General features: G+C 37.2%; 3 protein-coding genes across 6 annotated transcripts; 1 reads left to right on the top strand and 2 right to left on the bottom strand.

The window, feature by feature from the left end:
- LOC109721905 (BURP domain-containing protein 3-like) lies at nucleotides 1–2,863 on the top strand. Its single transcript, XM_020249718.1, has 4 exons — nucleotides 1–162; nucleotides 245–353; nucleotides 1,257–1,867; nucleotides 2,292–2,863. The coding sequence occupies exons 1-4, from the start codon at nucleotides 127–129 to the stop codon at nucleotides 2,607–2,609; spliced, it is 1,074 nt and encodes a 357-aa protein (XP_020105307.1). The 5' UTR covers nucleotides 1–126; the 3' UTR covers nucleotides 2,610–2,863.
- On the bottom strand, nucleotides 3,701–13,274 carry LOC109722170 (kinesin-like protein KIN-13B). The gene is made up of 12 exons (XM_020250070.1): nucleotides 12,850–13,274; nucleotides 12,515–12,712; nucleotides 11,509–11,703; nucleotides 10,488–10,595; nucleotides 10,152–10,229; nucleotides 9,979–10,060; nucleotides 9,205–9,364; nucleotides 8,808–9,110; nucleotides 8,179–8,397; nucleotides 7,680–8,097; nucleotides 4,480–4,545; nucleotides 3,701–4,400 (listed from the first exon to the last, which is right to left on the bottom strand). Exons 1-12 carry the CDS (start codon nucleotides 13,066–13,068, stop codon nucleotides 4,221–4,223), a joined length of 2,226 nt encoding a protein of 741 aa, XP_020105659.1. The 5' UTR covers nucleotides 13,069–13,274; the 3' UTR covers nucleotides 3,701–4,220.
- Nucleotides 15,774–21,529, bottom strand: LOC109722171 (NADPH-dependent diflavin oxidoreductase 1). Of its 4 annotated transcripts, XM_020250072.1 has the most exons (12): nucleotides 21,303–21,529; nucleotides 21,143–21,220; nucleotides 20,640–20,744; nucleotides 20,017–20,108; nucleotides 19,539–19,720; nucleotides 19,331–19,431; nucleotides 18,822–18,896; nucleotides 18,597–18,707; nucleotides 18,285–18,419; nucleotides 17,558–17,677; nucleotides 17,183–17,405; nucleotides 15,774–16,746 (listed from the first exon to the last, which is right to left on the bottom strand). In XM_020250072.1, exons 1-12 carry the CDS (start codon nucleotides 21,444–21,446, stop codon nucleotides 16,217–16,219), a joined length of 1,896 nt encoding a protein of 631 aa, XP_020105661.1. In that variant the 5' UTR covers nucleotides 21,447–21,529; the 3' UTR covers nucleotides 15,774–16,216. The 4 variants fall into 4 exon arrangements, with proteins under 4 accessions (XP_020105661.1, XP_020105662.1, XP_020105663.1 ...); XM_020250073.1 differs by lacking the exons at nucleotides 21,143–21,220; nucleotides 21,303–21,529 and having other exon boundaries at nucleotides 20,630–20,744; XM_020250074.1 differs by lacking the exons at nucleotides 19,539–19,720; nucleotides 20,017–20,108; nucleotides 20,640–20,744; nucleotides 21,143–21,220; nucleotides 21,303–21,529 and having other exon boundaries at nucleotides 18,665–18,707; nucleotides 19,331–19,398.

Here is a 22,428-nt window from a genome sequence, read left to right as displayed (position 1 = left end):
TTCTCCTCACGCTTTAATATTTTAAATTAATTACCTTCCTAATTCTAGTGACCTAACCAGGCTATATAAACCCATCACTTCGATCTCCTCGATCTAAACTCATTGCAAGTGTACTGAGCTTCAAACATGGGTCACTCGTTACCTCTCCTTTCCCTGCTATTCGTAAGTAATCACCAATATTATATTTTACGAGGGATATGAATACATGTGCTCGTTAGTTTATTATGTACATGTACTGTTTCAGGTTGTAGCAGTAGCAACTACACATGCAACTTCGCCGGCTCAAGTTTACTGGCGCTCTGTCCTGCCTAACACTCCCATGCCAAGCGCCATTAGCGACCTTCTAAGCTCTGGTCTCTCTATCTCCCTCTTTCTCAATCGAAATTAGTGTTAGGTTGTTTCGAGATCATATTTTTGATTAATTATATTGATTTTTTAAATTCGGTTAATTGCATACAGCTCTCTGAGAATATATTGAATAGCAAATATATTTTTATAGAAAGTTCAATTTTTTATTGTTATTTCTGTAAAAGTTCTAACATTTTCTAATATATCCCTATTATATATTAGGATCCGATAGAAAAATATAGTTAATTATAAATAAAATACTTTTTTACCCTTCTTATATTATTTGATAAAATATTTTTTTGGAAGAATGTTTCTATATAATTCTAACAGTTGAAACTTTTGAAGAAATATATTTTGTAAGCGCAAAAATATTATTTTACTTATTTACTGTTAAAAAATAAAGAGTACTTTAACGCGCCTTAACAGTAACAAATCAGAGGAATAAATATAAATATTACTAAACTTTTATAAAAATATATAAAATTAAAAAGTTGAATTTTATAGGAATATATTTATTATTCAATATTCGATAGGTTTACAGAAAACTATATGCAATTAACCTTTTTTTAAATTATACGGTTTTAATTAGAGCTGCTCTAATACGTTTCAGAAGGTCTCCTCAGATTAGATTATTCTATCAGATTGATTTCCTAGATATATAGCTATTATTTCCTGGACGAGAGTCTCATGCTATCCTATCATGTAATTATATAAAGTAGGCGAAAATCCAATAAAGAAGTTCAATAAAAACTATAAATTTTTAACGTGTATATATATATGTATACTCTTTTTTTTAAGATTACATCCATTGATTACACAAAATTTTATTTTTAATAAAGCTATGATTGACGTATATATTATTCCTTTCATATACGGACATGTATACGTACTAAACTACGTACGTACAGAAACGGTGGCGGACGAGGAAGCGGCGGCCTCGGTCAACGTGGGGAAGGGAGTGGGCGTCCACGTGGACCCGGGGAACGGCAAGCCAACGACGAACGTCCACGTGAGCCCCGGCGGGACCGGGGTCCACGTGGGCCCGGGGAAGGTCAAGCCAGACACGAACGTCTACGCGGGCCCCGGCGGGGCCCACGTGAGCGTGGGCCCCGTCCCCTACGCGGGCCCCTTTTTGTACAACTACGCCGCCACCGAGACCCAGCTCCGCGACGACCCCAGCGTCGCGCTCTTCTTCCTGGAGAAGGACCTACGCCCGGGGAAGAAGATGACGCTCCACTTCCCGGAAGTCGCTTCCGGCCCCGCTTTCCTCCCCCGGAAGGAAGCCGACGCGATCCCGCTCTCCGTCGAGAAGCTTCCGGAAGTCCTCGGCAGGTTCGCGATCCAGCCGGACTCCGTCGAGGCCCGGTGGATGCGGAAGACTGCCCAAGAGTGCCAGGAGCCGGCGGCCGGCGGGGAGAAGAAGTTCTGCGCCACGTCGCTCGAGTCCATGGTCGACTTCAGCACGTCGAGCCTCGGGACGCGCGACGTGCGGGCGGTGTCCACCACCGTCCCTAAGAAGGTCTGTCTCGAGCTTAAGCTATCAGACAACGATATTTTTTCATAAAATAGAATATAAATTTGAATTAAATATAGATAAATTTATCTAAAAAAAAGTATCAAATCTTTATATGAATTTATATATTTGTTAATGACTAAATTAGCAAATTTAAATACTGTTGACTAATTGCACCCAGCTTGATTTTAGATGTACAAGTAGTATTTTCTCATTGCAATATCTTGAAAAGTAATTAACGTACACTTTCTTCGATTTTGCTTAAATTATAGATGATTACATGTAGTTAACAATTCAAAGGAATTTGACTTTTTTGTCAAAATTAAATTAGGCGGTAAAGATTCAACTGGTCCAACAGTCCTAGCTAGCTATCTAGATACATACAAAACACCTAGGCAATGATGTTTAAATATTTTATATTCGATGGCAGGGTGCTCCGAAACAGGAGTACACTATCGTGCCGTCCGGCGTCCGTAAACTGGCCGGGGACGAGCTGGTGGCGTGCCACGCAGAGACGTACGCGTACGCGGTCTTCTACTGCCATTTGACGGGAACGACGAGGGCGTACACGGTGAAGATGGTCGGGAAAGACGGTGCGGCGGTGGATGCGGCGGCAGTTTGCCACGCCGACACGGCAGCGTGGAACCCGAAACACCTGGCGTTCCAGGTGCTCAAGGTGAAGCCCGGGACCGTGCCCATTTGCCACTTCATCCCACAAGACCATGTTGTGTGGAGCCGCCGCACTTAGGAGAATATACGCGCAGGGTTGTGGATTGAGAGTGAGAAAGTGAGAGAGAGATGTGGTGTTAACTAGTATATTTTATAGGTTCTATGTACTGGTCTCTATATGTGGATTGGGTTTACGTAATAGATGTTTAATTGTTGTATGAACGTGGTGTCTCGGTATATTTGGGTCTTTATATGTATGATGTTTATGTGGTGAAGGTGTAGAATAAAAAAGGCACTGCAGAGCTGTTTTCATATATAGTTTTATTTGGAAAACCTGATGTTGTGACTTGTGAGCATATGGGAGCTAAAATGGACCACAAAGGTGCGGTTCATTGATAAGATTACAAATATGCTAATCACAAATCAACTTCTTCTGAGAGTGAAGTTGACTTTTGCGCAGAAATCTTGGTGAACTTCAAGTTGGCACGAGTGCTAGAGCTCAAGTGCAAGAGGATCCAAGCCCGATGTGCATAAATTTGCTAGCACCAAGACCAATTCATGCTATATCATGGTTTTTGATTTTTTTTTTTTTTTTTTGTTCAATCACTTCATTAATAGAAGTCAAACAAATTTATGTTCATTTTAAAAAGTTAAAAAGTATATTAATAGTTCTTATTATTTTACACCATTATTTAGCAAGCAATCGTCCCACATTTCTTAAGTAATACGACTTTTGAAACAATCTGATTCTTTGATAGATAATGTTGAAAAGTCATAACTTTTTTTTTTGTTGTTAAAATCTTTGAAGAGTTTACACAATATGTAATTATATAAAAATCAGCTCACATTATCACATACCCATCCATCAGATTGCTTGTGAAAGCACGAAAGAATTAATATTTGTGGAAACACACTCCCAAGCCTAACCGTGACAAGCAAACATTTTATAGACCAAGCACACGTTCTGGATAAATAAATAAACTACATAGTAGATAGGTGAAGTGTTAAAACAAAGATTAATGAAAGAGATTCGACTGTGATAACCAATGTTAAAGAAAGTAACCACTCAACCAAACATTCTTATAAAAATATTATTTTTAGTCAAAATAATCCAAGATGCAGAGAGTGAAGATCTAGTTTAACGTGGAAATTTTTGGACTTTTAAGAGTATGTTTTTAACTCAGCAAAGAGTATGCTTTTAACTCAGCAAATCCCATCAGAGTTCAAATACATCTTACAGCCAGCTTCCACTAGTAACGAATGTATAAAACTACTATTGAGTCTAGAAGCACTGAAAGCACCTGTGACTGTCGATGAGAAACACAAGCAGCCAAACATATTTGAGATCAACAGATCAAGAAAAGCACTTTTCTCTTCTTACACAACTAGTAGAATCGCTCTCATGTTGTGCAACGTATACATAATAGTAAAGAGAATAACAAAAAAATAGCACAGATGAAACGGCATCGATCAAAGGCCGAAGATAAAGTGCCTTACCCAGCTAAAGACTGGTGATAGTCCGGCAGTTAAAAGAACCCATGACTTCTTTTCTTGGCTTTTGCAGCACGCTGTAATGGCTTCAGAAAGAAGGCACACTGTAACAGCAAACACTGGCGGCTTAGCCCAGTAATCCAAGGGCTAATTTGCATCAAACCTAATGTGGCGTAATTATAGTCCCACTGCTTGATAACTAAGGACAAGGAGATGAGAGAAGAACGTTATGCTCGTTTAGACGCCTCTGAAACTGTGCCAGCCGAGCCTGCAAGTTCACGATTCCAGCGGCTTTCTGCGAGAGTATCGCACTCAATCTTGAGATGTAGTCATCTAATTGGTTGCCGGGTTGATCTGCTTCGACCAAAAGGTTCATCTCCTGAAAGTACAAAGGAACAGAGAAATTTATGACTTTCTTTGCCCACCAAAAAAGGTCATGTGATCCAAGGCATTATTACCTCTCTTATGATATCTAGAGTCTCCTCCACTTGCTTTCGGTGAGCAGTCACCAGCTCTTCTTCTTCCTGAAAGTGTATCATTGAAGAAAGGTTATTACAAAAAAAACAAGCTTTTACACACGCACATAATATATATATATATATATATATATATATATATATATATATAGTAGGCTGGTATGCTTATGGAAGCACGGAGCCCTCCGTACTTCCACTTTGTTTTCGATGTTCGGACTTTCGAATCGACGATCGGCTCCGTTAGAGTTGATCTAGAGTATTTGAAGTACCTAGAAAATAAATTTTGTGATTTTTCGATATCATTTGCCTAGTGATCGAAGGGGCTCAAAATCAATAATTTTAATGACCGTGGTGAGCCGGTTGCAAGTTTAACGGTGTAGAAATATCCAAATCGCATGAAATTTTGATAGAAAATTCTTTATACCATATAAAACAAGATCAATAACTTTGATCTAAAATTTTAATGTCATATCATCATATTTTGTAAGATTTTTATTTTCAGCCGTTGATTTTGAGCCACTTCGATCACTAGGCAAATGATATCGAAAAATCGCAAAATTTATTTTCTAGATACTTCAAATACTCTAGATCAAATCTAACGGAGCCGATTGTCGATTCGAAAGTCCGAACATCGAAAACAAAGTGAAAGCACGGAGCCCTCCGTGCTTCCATAAGCATCATAGCCGCACTACACACACACACACACACACACACACACACACTATCTATTTAGAATGGAATGATCTTTATCAGTAATATTGATATGACTAGCAAAAAAATTTTCATCCAACAGCGTATAAAGTGTACATCTTATTGCTGGAAGACTAATAAATTTGACAAGTAACCGACCGTCCCTAGAGCAAGTGGCAAAAGGCTTGGTGGCTGGTATTCGAGACCTAAATTCGAATTCTAGTTGATTTACATTTCAAGCTAAATTTATTTCTAAATAAAATAAACGAAACGGATAGCATGCTATCTATTTCTAAAAAAAAAAAAAAAATCTGGCAAGTGGGCCCCACATGGGGTGTGCAACGATTGTGCAGAACGGGGATGGGAGAAGTGTTGCGTGGGCCCCACGCAACAGTGGGGACCACGCGGCAGTGTCAGTGCATCGCTTTTCTAAATGATTTATCTCAAAACAGTAGATGGTATCTCTTTTATTTTTTGGAAAAATTTCTTCAATACCCTTCCAAGTAGCTTTAATTTCATAAATATCCTTCAAAATTTTAAAATTTCATATTTGCCCTTCAAAAGTATGGAAAAGTTTCAAAAATACCGTCACTGCTAACAATCTGTTATATTAGCTTCAAAATACCAATTTTACCCTCTATTTTAATTTAATCACCACTCTCATAAATTTTTTTTTTGAATATATGAAGACCCCCTCAATTACTACCCATTGTGAAATACCCTTCTAAATTTAACTTTTTAATTAAAGTCTTCTTAAATTTTATTTTCTTAAATTGAATGATTTTTTATTATTAAATTAGAGATTTTATCTAATCCATTAATGATTCAAATAAATTTAATAATTTTAATAACTTCGTAGNCATCGAAAAAAACTTGGTAGCACGGAGCGCTCCGTGCTACCGATAGTATAGTAGCCTAGTTCTATATATGTGTGTGTGTGTGCGCGCGCGCGCACACGCGTACAGTAGCCCTTGTGCTCCTAAGTTCCTAACCATCTATCAATTTTGATGAGTGGTTAGGGTAAGAGAGAGCAGAAAAATTAAGGACATATTCAAAGAAAAGAGAAATTGAGAAACATAATTTCTCTCCAATTTCTCTTCTCTCACGCTAGCACAAGGGCTACAGTAACTCTTAATAGCACAGTAGCCCTATTCTATATATATATATATATATATATAGAGAGAGAGAGAGAGAGAGAGAGCAGGGCTGCTGTGCTCTCAGGAGCACGGAAGCCTGAGAGCACGGAGGCCTCCGTGCTCCTGAGCTGTTTTCGATGATGGAATTTCCGAATCGACGATCGGCTCCGTTAAACTTGATCTAGCGTATTTGAAGTTTCTAGAAAATAATTTTTGCGATTTTTCGATATCATTTACCTAGTAATCGAAATGATTCAAAACTAATAATTTTTAACGGCTGAAAATAAAAATCCTATAAAAAGTGGTAATATAGCACTAAAATTTTCGATCAGAAATATTGATTTTGTTGTAGATAGTATAAAAAATTTTGTATCAAAATTTTATCTAATTTGAAGACTTCTACACATTTAAACTTGAAAACGGCAGATATCAACCATTAAAAATTATGGATTTTGAATCCTTTAGATCACTAGGTAAATGATATCAAAAAATCGCAAAAATTATTTTCAAGAAACTTCAAATTGCACTAGATCAAGTATAACGGAGCTGATCGTCGATTCGAAAATTCCATAATTGAAAACGGCTCATTAGTACGGAGGCCTCCGTGCTCCTGAGAGCACAGCAACCCTTCTCTCTCTCTCTATATATATATATATAACACACACACACACTACATATAAAAGAGAATAAAAATTTTGGGCCTATCATTTTTTTCTCCCAATAACACTCTTCTATTTTCAAAATACACCTATATTTAAAATATCTTTATAAATTTCTATTTGATTTTATCATTCAAACTAAGAAAAATTTACTACAATTAGCTCTATTTCTCCCATAAAATTAGATCATTAAATTTAAATAAAATTTATTAACTATACATACACAATCAAATTCTATCAAAATGTAAAAGTAAAATTATTTTTAGAAATTTAAAGTAAAATTACTTTTTTTTATGTGAAACATGCATTGCATGGGTACTTATACTAGTGTTATATATATATGGAGAGAGAGTATACATTTCCTATGATTTCGAAAGCACGAAGGCATCCGGAGATCCCTTGTGAAATTGAATATTAATATATACCCCTCGAATGGTGTTTCCTTACAAAATATAATAACCTTATGTTGGCAAATCGCCTAACTCAGAGAGTAAAGTTGGTTTTCTATTACAGAAAATATTTTAGAGAGGGACAGTTTTCAAGATTAAAGTTTCTGAATGGCATATGCGAGAATTCAGCTTTGCATATTTGTATGCATATATTATGTAGATAATTTTGCAGGGCTACAGAGGCACATATCTGTAAAGAAGAATATTCGAATCTCGAGGTACCCAAATAGTCCTGAATGAGTTCATACCTTCAACAGATCATTCAGGTGATCATCCGCATCGGGAACATCCTTAAGCTTCTGCTTGTTATCCTCTAAAGTTGAAGCCGAGTAGGCTTCAGCTTTTCCTTTCCTCCACGATGGCTTTCTCTGTTGATATGCTGTCTCAGACACCTCAGCTATCTCTGCAGCGGTGGAAATCTTATTACTTCGTTGTTCCTTGAAAGAATCGCCATTCATGGAACTAATCTGAACGTCCTCTCTTCCACTGGGAATGCGGTCAACATAAATAGGTGGTGATTGCTCTCTCACGAACTGTTTAGACCATCCAAAGTTGTTCTTATCACTCGCAATACCATTGTTCCCCTCAGAGGCAGAGACAGCTGGTAAAGTTGAAGAAGCAGGAGGAAGATCCTTCTTGGGGTTGCTTTTTGAGAGGCTCTTCACCCTAAAAAATTAAAATTTTCCTCTTTAGGTAATCAACTACAATATTACTTGGTTTATATGGAAAAAAAGGCTAATACATTACCTATCAGCATATCTCAATGTATTCAGAGTGTGTTCACATGAGCCAGAACTTGGAGAGATGCATGAGATCATTACAGTACGTGAGTCTCCAATGAAAGAATCCCTTAAAACTTCTGTTAGTTTACTTCCTCTAAAAGGGATATGAACCTGGTCATTGTCAAGTGCTCTGATGCATTCCTTTAAGGCAAGCAAACTTTTGTTGATCTCAGCACCTTCTATTCTGTATTGAATTGTAATATTGGAGATATTAGTATTAAAAAATACTAGGACAGTTAGCTACTGATATAACCAAGTAAACACAGTATAGGGGCTGCCACAGTATGTGCATAAGCAACCATCAATTTACAATTACATCCCTGCAAAATCTGAATTCTCATAGACACCTCTCTAAAGCACAGTTTCTTATTAAAAAACCCTTATTTTAAGTTGGAAGTCATCCAATTCATTGGACAAGATTGGTCTTCAATTAGAAAGTATTAAAAAGACAGGCATACGTGTAAATAACTAAATATAAAGTTATGCATGTAAAAAATTATGTTTTGAAGGGCAAAACAAAAAATTATGATTTTGCAGATATCTTTATAAATATAAAATCTGCAGGGCGACAACATAAATATCTCTGTAGTTTACCTTGTTTGCTTATCATTATCAGTGGTATCAGCACCACGCTCGCTACCTGCGAGGTCTATGAATGATAGCTTGCCAACTATTCGTGGAGGTTTCGACTCATTACCATCAGGAGATCTTTTGATAGCAAGCTGAAGAATGGCATGAGATCGTGAAGATTCTTCATTTGCACCAGTTGTACCTGTACTTCGAGTAGCATTCCCTTTCTCAATTAATTCCCTGATAGTATCAACACTAGACACTTTATACTCTTGCAAACCAACAATGCAAACTTGCTGTTTACCATCCTCCCTCATGCAAAGCTTTCTGCAAAAATAAATTTGAGTCAACAGATCAAAATGAGACGAAAAGGGGAATTACTCAATTTTCTCCACTAATCAATTACGAGAAACAAACAAACCTCCTGTCATTGAGAAGATCAAAAAGTTTCCCACCATATATCTCAAAGAAGCTGACAAACAACTGAAACCCTAGATTCCGGTATGTGTGGTGCATCAATCTCAAAATATCATGAGAAGCCTTAAGAGGTAGTGGTTGCATGGTGTATGTCTTTCCACTACCTGTAGGGAGTGAAAAAATAGTTAATCGAATGGTCTAAATCCATAAAAATGGAAAAAAGTAATTCTATTAGATGGAGAAAACTACAATAGCCAAAAGAAGAACACAGTAGAAAGTTTTTACTGACTTTAAGTATAACTAGCATAAGATGAATTACATGTAGAAAGGTGACCGTGCATAATAAATGGTGATGATACAAGTTGATCTAATAATGTTTAGTTCCATGAAAAGTAAGCGAATCACAACTATTTATACCTACACATGCACAGATTTACAAGATGCAACCAAATATATGAATATATTGAGGAGCTAAATCGAAGCAAAGCATATTCAACTACTGAATTAAATTATCAGGTTGTTTTTTGTCGAAGGGTGTAAATAGAAGCTTTCTTATTCTACATGGTATACGACTTCTCCTTTCACAATGTTAAGAGAGGTAACAAAAAAAAGTAAGAATGTAAAAAGTAAGCAACATGCCAAGCTCCTAAAGTTAAAGGCAAAATAGGAAAAGGTTACACATATATTCTGAAACATAGATAATAGCCAGTGTTTCAGTAGTTTCTCATCAGATACTTCAGTAACATATGAAACCTCAAACACTTAAACAAACACTTTCCTGTCTGTCCATATGCAAAACAAGTTGCCTTTGTACGCTGAAAAATTGCTGGAACAATTGGCTCCACAGTCTCTTGATAAACCTATACTCTCAAAGTAACAGACAAGTAGAGTATGAGAGTAGAACCGTACATTAGCTTACTAAAAAAAATTGTTTTTGAATCTAGTACTCACTTCTTCATTTGAGACATCCTCATCCAACACCGCATCAAATACGAATTCATGTTTCTCAACATATTCTGTTAAATCGACCTACAAATGGACAGTGCATTAACTCTTAAAAGCAATCTGTAAATGTCTTTAAGTATATCAACTCACAATATAGAAGAATATTTTCGCTAATAGCAGGGCAAATCAAACTATTTAATTGGATTACATGAATAAATAGTTTCTATACATGACATGTTTGACAAATCAACCACTCAGCAGCACATTTCCCTTGCTAAGGAGTAAATATATAAGAAATTTTGAAAAAGTAAGACGAGCACAAATAATGTGCTTCATGCTCACCTTAAGTTTAGTTTCATGGACAGTGAGAGAGTTGGAATTTTGTTCGATTGTAATAATGTCTTCTTCCTTCTTTGTTATTTCTTTCTTGTTAAGTGGTCTCTTGCGCACCTGCGATAATAGTCATATTATCAACAACATCCGTGCTGAGTAGTAAGAACAAGAACCAATGAGCACCTTATTTTCTGAAAGCACAACTTATAATTACAGCTGATTAACCTCATGAGGATTAATATTGAGCTTAGTTTACTAAGAGAACATATTTATTTTCATAAGCCATTAGCTTTTCAATTAAGGTTTTGCAAGTAAGTAAGAAAGGATTGTGTGTCAACATGAATGCATGAACTATAATCAAATAAATGCTCAATGGTTTGAAGATTTTAACCCAAAGAAAGTCAAGCTTCATACAAATATGCATGATAAGGTTTATATATTGTCATTGTAATGCACTTGATTTTTCAAGTTGGGTCTAATAGATGGTAAGGTCTGATGGATGGTAACTAAGAGGAAAAAAGGGTATATGATCTTTTGTTTCTAAGTAAAAGAAATAAACATGTTACACAAGAAGACATCAACAATACAAAATTGAGGTACTATTCACAACAACTACCACAAAATAGTAAACAAAGTATTATGATGTTCATGTGAGGTAATTTCATGCAACTAAAAATAGATTGGAGCACATCAACTTAAGATATAACCCGCATTAATATGGGTCACAGAAAATTTGTCCTGTCTAAATCTTGTTTGTATTTACCAGACCAGGCCTGATTTAGGTGATTTCAGTACATCGTGCAGCAGGAAGATTTGATCTGTTTAGCATTTGGAACAACTTAAAGCGCTTGTAACCTACGTCTAGATCAATGTATCCAATAGAATATACAAATTGATGAAGCTCATTAAAGAAAACTAATGGTTCATCCACCTATCTTAGATGATTTAAGGAAGCTCTTTTAGTCACGTAAAATTATTAGAAATACCAAAAGCCATTTTGGTGGCAAGAGGTACAAACAAGAAAACATACCACTACTTTAATCTTGGCAACAGAAGCTAGCCTTTCTTTGTCTGCTGCGAGGTTTTTCAGGTAATTATTTTCCGGTACATTACTGGGTTTGCCAATCTGCTTGTTGGCGGTAGAGCTTGGATCTAAATCCTCAAAATTTCTAGCACGAGGATAACCAAAAGTTTGAAGACCATCATATAGTCCGGGAACTGGAATCTGCATATAGTAGTAAAACAATTATTAAAAATTAAAGCAAATTTAGCTTGTTTCAATCAAAATAAGGATTTAGATCCAAAAAGATAATATAATGATCTCTCATGCAGATTATGCCAAAAGATTGGCCGTCCAGTATTAAATTTTTGCATAGTCTTTTATTCTAAACAATTGAAGAACTTACAAGACATTATTTTATTCTCTTCTACAGATAAACCTGAACTTGCATTTCTCGGAAAACAAACTTTCAAAGATCAAATTTTGAATGGTAACTAATACCTCGTAATCTTTATCTCATATGAAGATCGTGTTTCATATAAGAATACCAGCTTTCCAAATGACTCTTCAGTACAACCACGCCATTGTAGTTCTTATCCTCGAACAAAATATCAACCTTCCACATAAACATTAATTGCTTTTCCACGTATTCTACCTTTGCCTAATTATGGCTGAGTAATGATCACCTCATTTTACATTTAACATGACTCAAATCTTGCATTTCATGTGATTTTTCAGAAGCAGGACCACTTTTCCTGCCTCTTTCTGCGCCTATACAGCTCAGCACTCAACAACCCCAATAACAACGGAAGTTTCAATTCAATAATCTATCAACCACAACTGCTTCCTTCAACTAATTCTGTCTGATACTCGCTGCATTACAATCTAACCTCAAAACATGATCAAATCGAACCAATCAGCTAATCAACCTTCTCGATCAATCAAAATGTAGCTACAAGAGACAACTCAAAACACTAAAATCACAAGATAAACATGGCCGGAAGGGATAAGGAGTAATTAGGTGTAGTATTGTTACATCTGGAAGGAGCTCCGTGTCGAACGAGTGGAGATCCAACAATCCCGGGCTGAGTTGGCTCGGCGACAGGGACTCGTCCTCGCTCTGCCTCTGGCTCCACGACCGCGAGCCCGCGTTCGGCGTCGACGGCTCCACCGAGAGGAGCAGCTCCCCGCTCATCCCTCTTTGCACGCCACGCGCCATCCTCGCGTACTCCCCCTACAAATCCATATCCCCCCAAACCCTCCAAATCAAACAACCACAGATGATAGATACAAATCCACGAAAACCCCCTCCAAAATCCACTAGATCTCGACGAAAACGACGGGATCTGAGATCTAAGGGATTCTACACACCTGTTGCTGCGGCGGAGGGAGATTGGAGGCGGAGAAGGAGTGATGGATTGCGGCGGAGTGGAGCCACTTGCTCCCGGCTCCACCGGCGCCGGCGCCTCCGGCGGCGGCGGCGCCGGCGGCGGAGTCGAAGAGGAGCTGATCCGAGGAGAACTGGCGCTGGTGGTGGTGGCCGGATCGATGCGCCTGCCTCCCTCCGATCGCCGTGGCCCCGCCGTTCATCGTCGTCGTCGTCGTCGTCGTCGTCTCCTCACAATCGATCGGGGTGTTAGGGTTTGGTCGCCGCGGGATCGGAGGAAGAATGGGTGGGGACGAAGGGAGTTTAAATGGTGTGATGATAATAATAATGTGGCGAGTGTTCGCTTTGGATTATTTTTGTGTTGGCGTTGTTTCGCGTTTTTCGTATTCAAATGTTTGAAAGCGTATGGGAAGACCAGGAGGCAGCGCTTGGAGGAGGGAGCAGGAGTCCGCTGCGGAGTGGGCGTGTGGGGCCCCCTGAAATGTTATTGAACGAACCCGGTCCACCACCTCACCCGTGGACCGTCCAACAAGCCTTTCCTCGTTCCATTAAGTTACCGGTAAAAGATGTACAAAATATTTTTAAACTATGATCATTTTAAATTTAATTTTTAAAAATTAAATAATATATTTAAAATAGTCTATAGTTTAAAAAAGTTATTTATATCTTTACCTTATTTATATGGTATAAATGAATGGTGACTCCTCAAATGAAATTTTTTTCTTTTTTTCATCCTAGAAAAAAAAATTGCAAACTATTTTCAAAAGGAACCCTTGGTTTTTTTTTTTTATTGACATACTTCAACTCACATTTATTTCAATTTAAATTTTTTAGTTGGTTTTAATTAAAAATTTAATCAAAACTAATGACTTTAGCCTTCAATACTTATTAATTATTAATCAATAATAAAATTTTTATTTAAAAATAGTCAGTGCTACACTAATAGTCCCCTAATTCAATTATCTTAAATAATTTAAAAAAATAAAAATTAAGAAATATTAATTGAATAATAAAGTACTAAATCCCAACCCTTCAAATAAAATGATATTTAACTTCTTTTTAAAAAAAAAGAAAATCAAAATAGCTATATTAGAGGTGCACATGACTTACAGGGTCCACAGATGAAGTGGTGGACCCTGTCCACGAATCACCCTTCACGGGACCCACCGTGGCGTACGATTACACGTGTCGCCATCCTGCGCGCTTGTGGGTGGGGCGTTGCTGTTCGGTGATATGGATTTTACGTCGTACGGGAACGTTATGAGCGCGGTCGGCAAAAGTCCGTGTTGTGGGCCAAAGGCCCAAAACGTTGACGCGGCTCCGAACCCGATTTTAAATTCNGCCGTGTCGGGTCGGGTCGGGTCGAGGTCCGCAACCTGGTCTGGTTCAGGCTCGTCGCATGCACTGGAGCTGTAGCTGGATAATGAATCTATGATTGTTAACGATGGTCACTTTCAGAAAAAAGTCATAAAATATGCCTGACACCTATCCCCGCGGTGTGGCCCAATCAATCACAATACCTTCCAAAAATTTATAAAAAATTTTTTTTTTTATATCTTTTTATTAAATGAAAATTTTTTATTAACTAGGTATAGCTGACGTAATGTGACTGCTGCATAGAAAATGTCCTTCACATTTAGACTGGTTTGTTCATTCATATTTGGGACCTGTAATTTGAGTTTTGAAATTTCTAGATTGATTAGCACCACTTCTTAGAGCAGATCGGTGAGATTCATATTCGAATTCTACTTTAGAACAACTATAGCCCTTGTTAGTATTTTCAAAAGAAAACTTGCACATAATTCGGTGCATCTTAAATTCAGATGAAAGTATTTAGATTGTTCATAAACCAATTTCTAATTGATTAATATTTTGAATAATATTGATCCTTCATCAACATGAGGTATGATGAATAATTAAATTTATCAGTACTTTAGTTAGTGATGGACAGGTCTTCTCTTTGTCAACTATATGTGGCATGGCTCAGCAGCAAGTGCGTTGGATTTCATCATTATTAGTGGGATTAAAAACTATTTTCAAGTTTGATCAAATCAAAATGTTGAATAAACAAATTTTTTAATCCAACTTGAATTGAGTTTTTTTTTTTTTTTTTTCATTCTTCTATCTTTAATATTCAACATGAGATTTTTCCCATTTTGTACTATTATCGTCATGACCATAAGATCCGATAATCACTTATACACCACGTCGAATTATACGTTGGACAATTTTTAATTCACTTTACATTTTGGACTCAACACTCATTACATCGAATGAAATTTAGGATTTAGTCAAAAACGTGGATCGGATCAAATTGATTTAATCGGGTCATTTTCAAATTGATTCGAGATCATTCAAAATGTGATTTTTTCGAATGCTTGATGGTAGTGTTCATCAATAATTAGATATTAAGCAATTAATTAGTTCTATACTCATTAAGAATTACTTAGTTGGACTACATGTCATTTGATAACATATACATGTCCCAAACTTCGTTATCTTAGTGACTATACATGTCATTTGATAACATATACATGTCCCAAACTTCGTTATCTTAGAATAATAGGGATAATAAAAGATGGTTAATTTCTAGGACAAGATTTTGCCAACAACTTATACTTCATCTTCACGGCTAAAATTCCGGTTCCAAAGTGGTAGCTCCTCAATCAGGATCAACAGTTTTCAGTAAAGGAGAGTGAATCGGACAAGGAAAGGGCAAATTGCTTACCCACCACATTGAAAATTGCGTGGATAAATGACGTCGAAAGCGTAATTAAGAATCACCAATTAGGGTTGTTATTCTGATGACCATGTAAAGAGGTTGCGGTTCGATCCCCTGAAGTATGTGTTGTTTCGAAAATGAGATTCAAGGCCCCAACTTCGCGGAAATAATAGAGATAGAGAGGGATGAGTAACGAAATAGCTGAACAATAGAATCAAGAAAACAATGAACTTACAATTTGTTCAATCCTAACACTACAGAACTAGTACACTACAACACTAGTAGAAGATTCTGAAAAGCAGAGAACTCAGACACAATAGTAAAGGTACTCAACATCCATACTCCTCATGCTCAGCGAACAGGCGAATTGAAGTAAGGAAATTTCAAGCATATCCTGTTTCAGCATAGGCTCCTTAACTGAAGCTTTCAATTTTTTTTTGCGCTGAGGCTTCCATCAGTCTACATTAATTCACATTGAGATAGCAGAACATGCACCTTACATGACTTATTTCCAGAGTAGTGAAATTGAGATGGTATTGATCAAAAACCGAAGAGTCGAGAGCCTTGCATGAAAGCAACCAATAAGTTGCCAGGACCTGTACTCTTTTTCTCCTTTATAAATACATATATCACGACCATGCTTCGGTATTGAATCTACCAGCTTTTTCCAATGCCCTGAGCCATCTCGAAGCCGACTCTTTTGACATCCCGCTCTCTTTCACAATAACGTCTTCAACTGCCGAAGTAACATCTGTGGGCATTTTCGTGGAAGACCCAGCAATATATATCGCAGCTCCTGCATTCAACAGCCTCCAAATTCTCGCACTTTCTTCCCTAATCTTATGCTGCACATAGATCTTTTTCGGCTGATCTCTAGAGAAAGCCACAAAGAAGCCACCACCCTTCTCCTTGGATAAAACTCCGTGGTTCTGAGAATGAGATAACCAGAAGTGCTCATATAGGAAGTCGCTTTCCTGACTCCTACAGCCGAAGAAGAAGAGAACTGGGGAAGTTGGCCCTTTTGTATTTTGTACTGCCCTTTGTTCTATAAATGCTCGGAATGGTGCACAGCCAGTTCCTGGGCCGATGAGTATAAGTGGAAGAGATGGAGGTGGTGGAGGCAAACAGCCTCGGTGGATCCAAGAAGGGATGACGACTCCTATTTGTAGACAAAATTATTGCAAATTTTAATGTGAAGGTTGAAAATACATGAGCTTCTTGCTAAAAAAGAAAGAAAAACAGAAAAAAGCTCCACCATTTTCTTGAATTTGCAAATATGGGATACCTTTTTTCATTTTCGCAACTTTTAGTTCACTTTTCAGTTTAAGAACCAAAGACTCCAGTACATAGTGCATAGTTTTAACGATCGATTTACTGTTTTAGGCTGCAATCACATACTTTCTAAGTCGTACATCGATTATTTAGAAATATACATCTATCATTTCAAAACTGCACATCATTTTCCTGTAACATTGGGCAATTTAGTCCTAGAAGTTGAAAAGTGTCCTGTTCTTGCAAAATTAAAAAAGGTAGGCTTTTCTTTCGCAAAGAGATATACGATAAGGTTTCATGTATTGAGAACTACAAAAATCTACCTCTACTCTCTTGTGGATCGAGTGCCACTAGCCACGTGGAGCAGAGACCATGCCGCTTCCTCTTGAAAGGTGTCGTCCATGAGACTATATTAACAGTTAGGTGCACTTGATTCGGATGGGCCAAGGGAGAGGAAGATATAGAAAATGCTCTTTTCTTTAGTGGAGGGACTAGCTGTACCAGCCACTCAAATGGCATTTGCACAGATGGAAAATCTTCTAGTACCTACAAAGAGGTGCTAGTTATATATGACACTGATAAGTGGCAAAGATAATTGGTTAGAGCAAGAAATAGGTCTTAGTAACAGCACCACGTAAATAACTTGATATTACATTATTTTTAGGCAGCATGGAAGATGCCTCGTCATCATTATTTACCTCTAAAACAGTTCTACGCTCCTTCTGGTTATACTGGTATAGATCATCCCTTCCTTCAGGAGAGGCAAAGTGTTGGAGCTTTTCCTTCTCATGTTCGGCAGTGGCATAAAAGCTCATCACCTGAAGAGCATAAAATAAAAAGAATTAGTACAACAGACTACTTATCAGAAATAACACACAGCACAAGCAGAACCGTGACCAATTTTATTTCAGGGATTTTATGTTTCTATCTGACAAGTAGTTACACCGTAACTTAGATAAACCAAGAATTGCCAGATACAATTTTTTTCACGAGATTAACAATTATATTCAAAATGAAGATATTAACAGTCCACTGAATGTTTGGTGATATGGCTAAAGCAAGCATGAAAATATATTCTATTGTGATCTAATAAAGAGGATAATGAAAAACAATAGTGTTTGCGGCAACTGGCAAGATTTGCATTTGGCTGCACCAAGGCTGTTCTTCAACTATATATTTTTACCATTACTGTAGAAAAGTGTCAAGTATTCAGGTGAAGTTTCGGATAATGTCACATGGTATTTATGTGAATTCATTGCCTTTCCAAGAGTGAGAAGAGAAGACTAATGTGCTAGAGCAACAGAGATCTAAATATACCAAACAAATACTATTGAAGAAAAAATAATGGGACAAATACTATTGCAGAAAAAATAATGGGATAGACTAAAACTTAGCAAATGCAAAACAGAAAATAGACTGTCTTGCCTCAAAGAAATACCGTCGAGGAGATGCTGATGCGATGTCCATTGCCAATGCAACAAAGGATCTTAGTTTAATAGGATGAACCACGCCATTCTGGCTTGGATCAAGAGATTCCTTCTCTGTAGCTCTGCGCTGAATCTGGAAAAGAAGAGTTTGCAACAAACATAAGCTAAATCTTGGTCTTGTTAAGGGTTAAGGAAGCCATGTGCATCTAGGTAGACAAACTAACATGACTATGAAATTGATCCATCAATAAAGTTTCAATCTGGCTATGACCAGTTACAATCAGAGAAAACAGGACAAGTTATGGCGTACTGTGATGCAACAATCAGGGTCTAGATTACAGCGTCGTAAGAAGGCATCAACAACGCTTGGATTCTGACCTGGGAGAATCTCCAGAACATCGCCTACTTGAAAATCAATGACCTGAGCGTGCCAAAATTGAAATCTTAACAAACATGTAAAGTTATATCTATATGCACATTCTGAACGTTCGAAAACAAGTACAGCGACTTCCAGACATTGTACAGAAGAACTTACAGAAGACAGAGACTCCAATTCAAAATGGCGCACATCTCTATCATAGGCCTCCTTGGTTAATCGTTTATTTGTCACCTACAGATGTATTAACAGTAAGTTCTCCACAAATTAGAAATGGAAATATACAAGTAGATGTAACATCAAATATTGAATGTGAATAGAATATACAGCAATTCCAATGGTAGATCTTAAGAACAAATTGGCAAAATTAAGGACGTTGCATGTTTAGTCATGATTATTCAAGCTACAGTAAAATACTAAATCCCAAGAGTTAACATATCGTCAAAATCCAAGCCTATTTTGACATCCCACTAAAAAAATCTCAAGGAGCTCTAAATGTAAAAAGTCATTCTAAGAATATTCCCTGAAAGAACTCTACATATATACTGTATTCATACTCAAGGATCAATTATTCATTCCTGGAATAGTATTATAATGATTAGATCTGATAAAAGAAAAAAAAATCCAACTTAATCTACTCACAGTAATGGACATTTTAGTTACCATACCATCCTTAATAAGTGATGGGGCTTCTCCTCATCATGACACTGAAGTGCAGGAGACATCAAGCGAGCTCTCTCAATCAGCTTCACAAAGTTCTCAGGATGTTCTGAATAAATGGTGACAATTGTAAGTCAAAAATGTCAAAAAAGCAAATTCCTTTTCTTTGAAAGATACACATGTAAAAAAGAAGTTTTTAACTTTTTTCTTTTTCACCTGACATGTCTGAATCTTGTTGCACTGAGTCGGCTGAATGGTAAATGACCTGAAACTTTGAATTCTCCAAAGTTCTCATTTCTGGATGCAAAATATCTGACATCCGTGGTAAAATCGATGGATATATTTGATTCAGTGTCCTCCACAAAGACAACAACCATGGGTCTAAAGCACCTTCATACCTGTGGATAAATGTATATTGGGTTTTAGTTCGGCCCCATGAAGGAATTAAATTTAGAAAAAAAAAATGCAGTTCTCCATGAAGCAAAAAACTCAGGATTTCGGGCATGCATCTCACAAATAAAAAGAAGAAAAACTAGCTATAGTCATATAAAATATCCTTGCACTATCTTTAACATCAAAGGGCTTCATGAAGTTCAACAAGATACCTAATGGTTTTGATAAAAAGGGCGGCAAGGCAAGCAGGAATAAAACATTAACCAAAGGGGCAGGAGAGGAGCTAAAATTGAAAACATACCCTGAAGGGTGCTGATCGTCTCCCAAACCTTTTTCAATAATTGGTTTAGCCCCAAGATCCACAAGCCTTCTGTCCAGCTTCTTCGCTGCAAACTGCAATAAAAGAAAAATAAGTGTAAAAAATTGAAAATAGTTGAACTTTAACATAATATTGTTTAAATGAAACTGCAAACTAATATAATTCCAGTCAAACAAACATAAGATGAAATTAGTTCTCTTTCCCCATTATGAATAATGAATAGCACAAGGAATCAGCATATCTAGTACATCTAAAAATAAAGACGCATCTTGCATCAAATTGCCGGCCATAAATTTTCTTCTGCTCTATAACCATAAACGAGTTTTGAAACTTTGGACTGACAAGTTGATTGTAGTTTTGAAAAAAAAAAGATTTAGAGTTTAGCATATCATTAGATTCAAGGATTAACTAAACTGATATCCAAGAATAGATATCAACAAAGCAGTTGCTTATAAACTTGATTTAAATGCATTAATAACATGATTATACACAATCTTCAGGAAAGCAAAATCTATCATTTGAATTTTATGTCTCATCATCATACTTGAAACCAAGTCAATTTAGTTCAATTAGAGAAACGATTTCAATCTCTTACAAAAGATTACATTGTATTTTTGGTATCCGGAGTCCCCCAGCCCAAATACAGCATAGTTCAATCCTTCCAACCACTGGTTACCGAGATTCCTCTGTAAAAGAAACCTCCAAAAAACCTGCCAAAATAGAAAATAGAGTAGAAATTCGTGAAAAATATTGAGGTAAATTTGTATGGTGACCCCCTCAGCTACTTGGGGGGGGTTTTGAGTAGACCACTCAACTTTATTTTTTCTCGAGTGGCAGCTTTAATTAGCGATTTCAGTCAATCAATTTGAGAATTATATTAAATTTAATAGCGATTCCATTAAATTTAGTAGCTTTAACCACTTTTCAGCAAAGAAAACTACATATTTAGCAGAAAATAGATAATAAACACATTAGAAATTGGACAAACTCCTTAATTTAATAAATTAGAAGAATTTAAGGAGTCTATTCCAAATTGGTTATGGTTGAAGGGATCTCAGCACAAAATCCACCTAAATTTCTCATTAGAACACCAATTTGCGTAGCCTACCTTCATGGAATCCGGTGGATCCCCTTGCCCCGTCGTCGACACCACGAAAACTACAACACGCTCCTTCGGTAAACAACCCTAGACGCAATCGAGCACCATTTTTAACCCTAGAATAATCAAATCTCCAAATAAGAGCGAAAAAGAAGGTGTAAACACTCACCGCATCGAAGCGATCCATGGACACGACCTCCACCGCGGCGCAACCCCCAAGCTCCGCCTCCCTCCCCACGCGCTCGGCGGCGTCCATGGCGTTCCCCGTTTGGGAAGCGTAGAGGACGAGCAATCGCCGCGGCTCCATCGCCATGGATTCGGGGTCGGCGGTGACGCGCGGAGGAGGGAGGAGGAGACGAGCCCTCGTATGGACCGGTGGTTTAAGTTTGCTGGGCCGGTGAACCGGACCGGGAAAAGAAAGCCCATTGAACCCGTTTAAAATCGTCCGGTCCAATCCCCGAAGACGAGATTGGGGAGAATTTGAATTTGGATTGCTATAAAGTTTTGCAGTTGATGCATGATATATTTAATTCGAATTTGATCAAACTAAAGAATTATTAGATTCTTCGCAGGTTTTGTTTCAAATCAACTGCACAAACTGATCAACATCTCATTTCTGGAGAGTAAAGTCGCGACTTCAAGCCATACCTCAATTCTAAGCTATAAACTGATGATCCATTCGCGGCCAACAAGAGAAGTGCACCTACAATGAATCTATAGCTACATCACACAATCCAAACATGAGCACTAACAACTAGGGATGTCCATGAGTATAGATACCCGAAATGTTATCCGAATTCGAACCCGAATGAAACGGATATATCCGACAGATATGGATATGGATTCGGATATGGATATAAAAAATAAAAACCCGACGGATATGGATTTTGATTGTACGACCCGAACCCGATCCGAATTCGAATTTATTATGTATTATATATATATATTTGATGTTATATTTGAATTTGTATTTTAAAAATTTAGATTTAATATATATAATATATTTTGAAATATTGAAAAAAAAATAATTGTTTCGGGTTCAAATTTTCGGGTTCGGGTTCGGATTTTTGGTCGGGTTCAAGTTTGGATATAGATTTTTAAAATCCGTCGGGTTCGGGTTCGGATTCGGGTTCGGGTTCGGGTTCGGAGTCGGATTTGGGTTCGGGTTTTAAAAATCCGCCCCGAATCTGATCCGTTGACATCTCTACTAACAAATCACTGGACCTGTTAGATTTAAGTTCTGCTCTAAAATATGCATAAACAAGCGTGATCTAACTCACTCTAACTTTGAAAAT

The sequence above is a fragment of the Ananas comosus genome, linkage group 16 (genome assembly GCF_001540865.1).
Source record: "Ananas comosus cultivar F153 linkage group 16, ASM154086v1, whole genome shotgun sequence".
Lineage (NCBI taxonomy): Eukaryota > Viridiplantae > Streptophyta > Magnoliopsida > Poales > Bromeliaceae > Ananas > Ananas comosus.
Note: the sequence above shows the minus strand (reverse complement) of the source record. Positions and strands in the feature narration are given on the sequence as shown.

Coding starts and splice junctions, on each gene's coding strand:
- LOC109722171 (XM_020250072.1), bottom strand. CDS start 21,446: ATGGCGATGGAGCCGCGGCGATTGCTCGTCCTCTACGCTTCCCAAACG. Junction 17,678..18,284: donor CTCGACGGTATTTCTTTGAG/GCAAGACAGTCT, acceptor TATGCTCTTCAG/GTGATGAGCTTTTATGCCAC. Junction 17,406..17,557: donor AGCGTAGAACTGTTTTAGAG/GTAAATAATGAT, acceptor ACCTCTTTGTAG/GTACTAGAAGATTTTCCATC.
- LOC109722170 (XM_020250070.1), bottom strand. CDS start 13,068: ATGAACGGCGGGGCCACGGCGATCGGAGGGAGGCAGGCGCATCGATCC. Junction 10,596..11,508: donor TTGCCAAGATTAAAGTAGTG/GTATGTTTTCTT, acceptor CTATTATCGCAG/GTGCGCAAGAGACCACTTAA. Junction 4,401..4,479: donor CTCTAGATATCATAAGAGAG/GTAATAATGCCT, acceptor TTGTACTTTCAG/GAGATGAACCTTTTGGTCGA.
- LOC109721905 (XM_020249718.1), top strand. CDS start 127: ATGGGTCACTCGTTACCTCTCCTTTCCCTGCTATTC. Junction 354..1,256: donor TAGCGACCTTCTAAGCTCTG/GTCTCTCTATCT, acceptor ACGTACGTACAG/AAACGGTGGCGGACGAGGAA. Junction 1,868..2,291: donor CCACCACCGTCCCTAAGAAG/GTCTGTCTCGAG, acceptor ATTCGATGGCAG/GGTGCTCCGAAACAGGAGTA.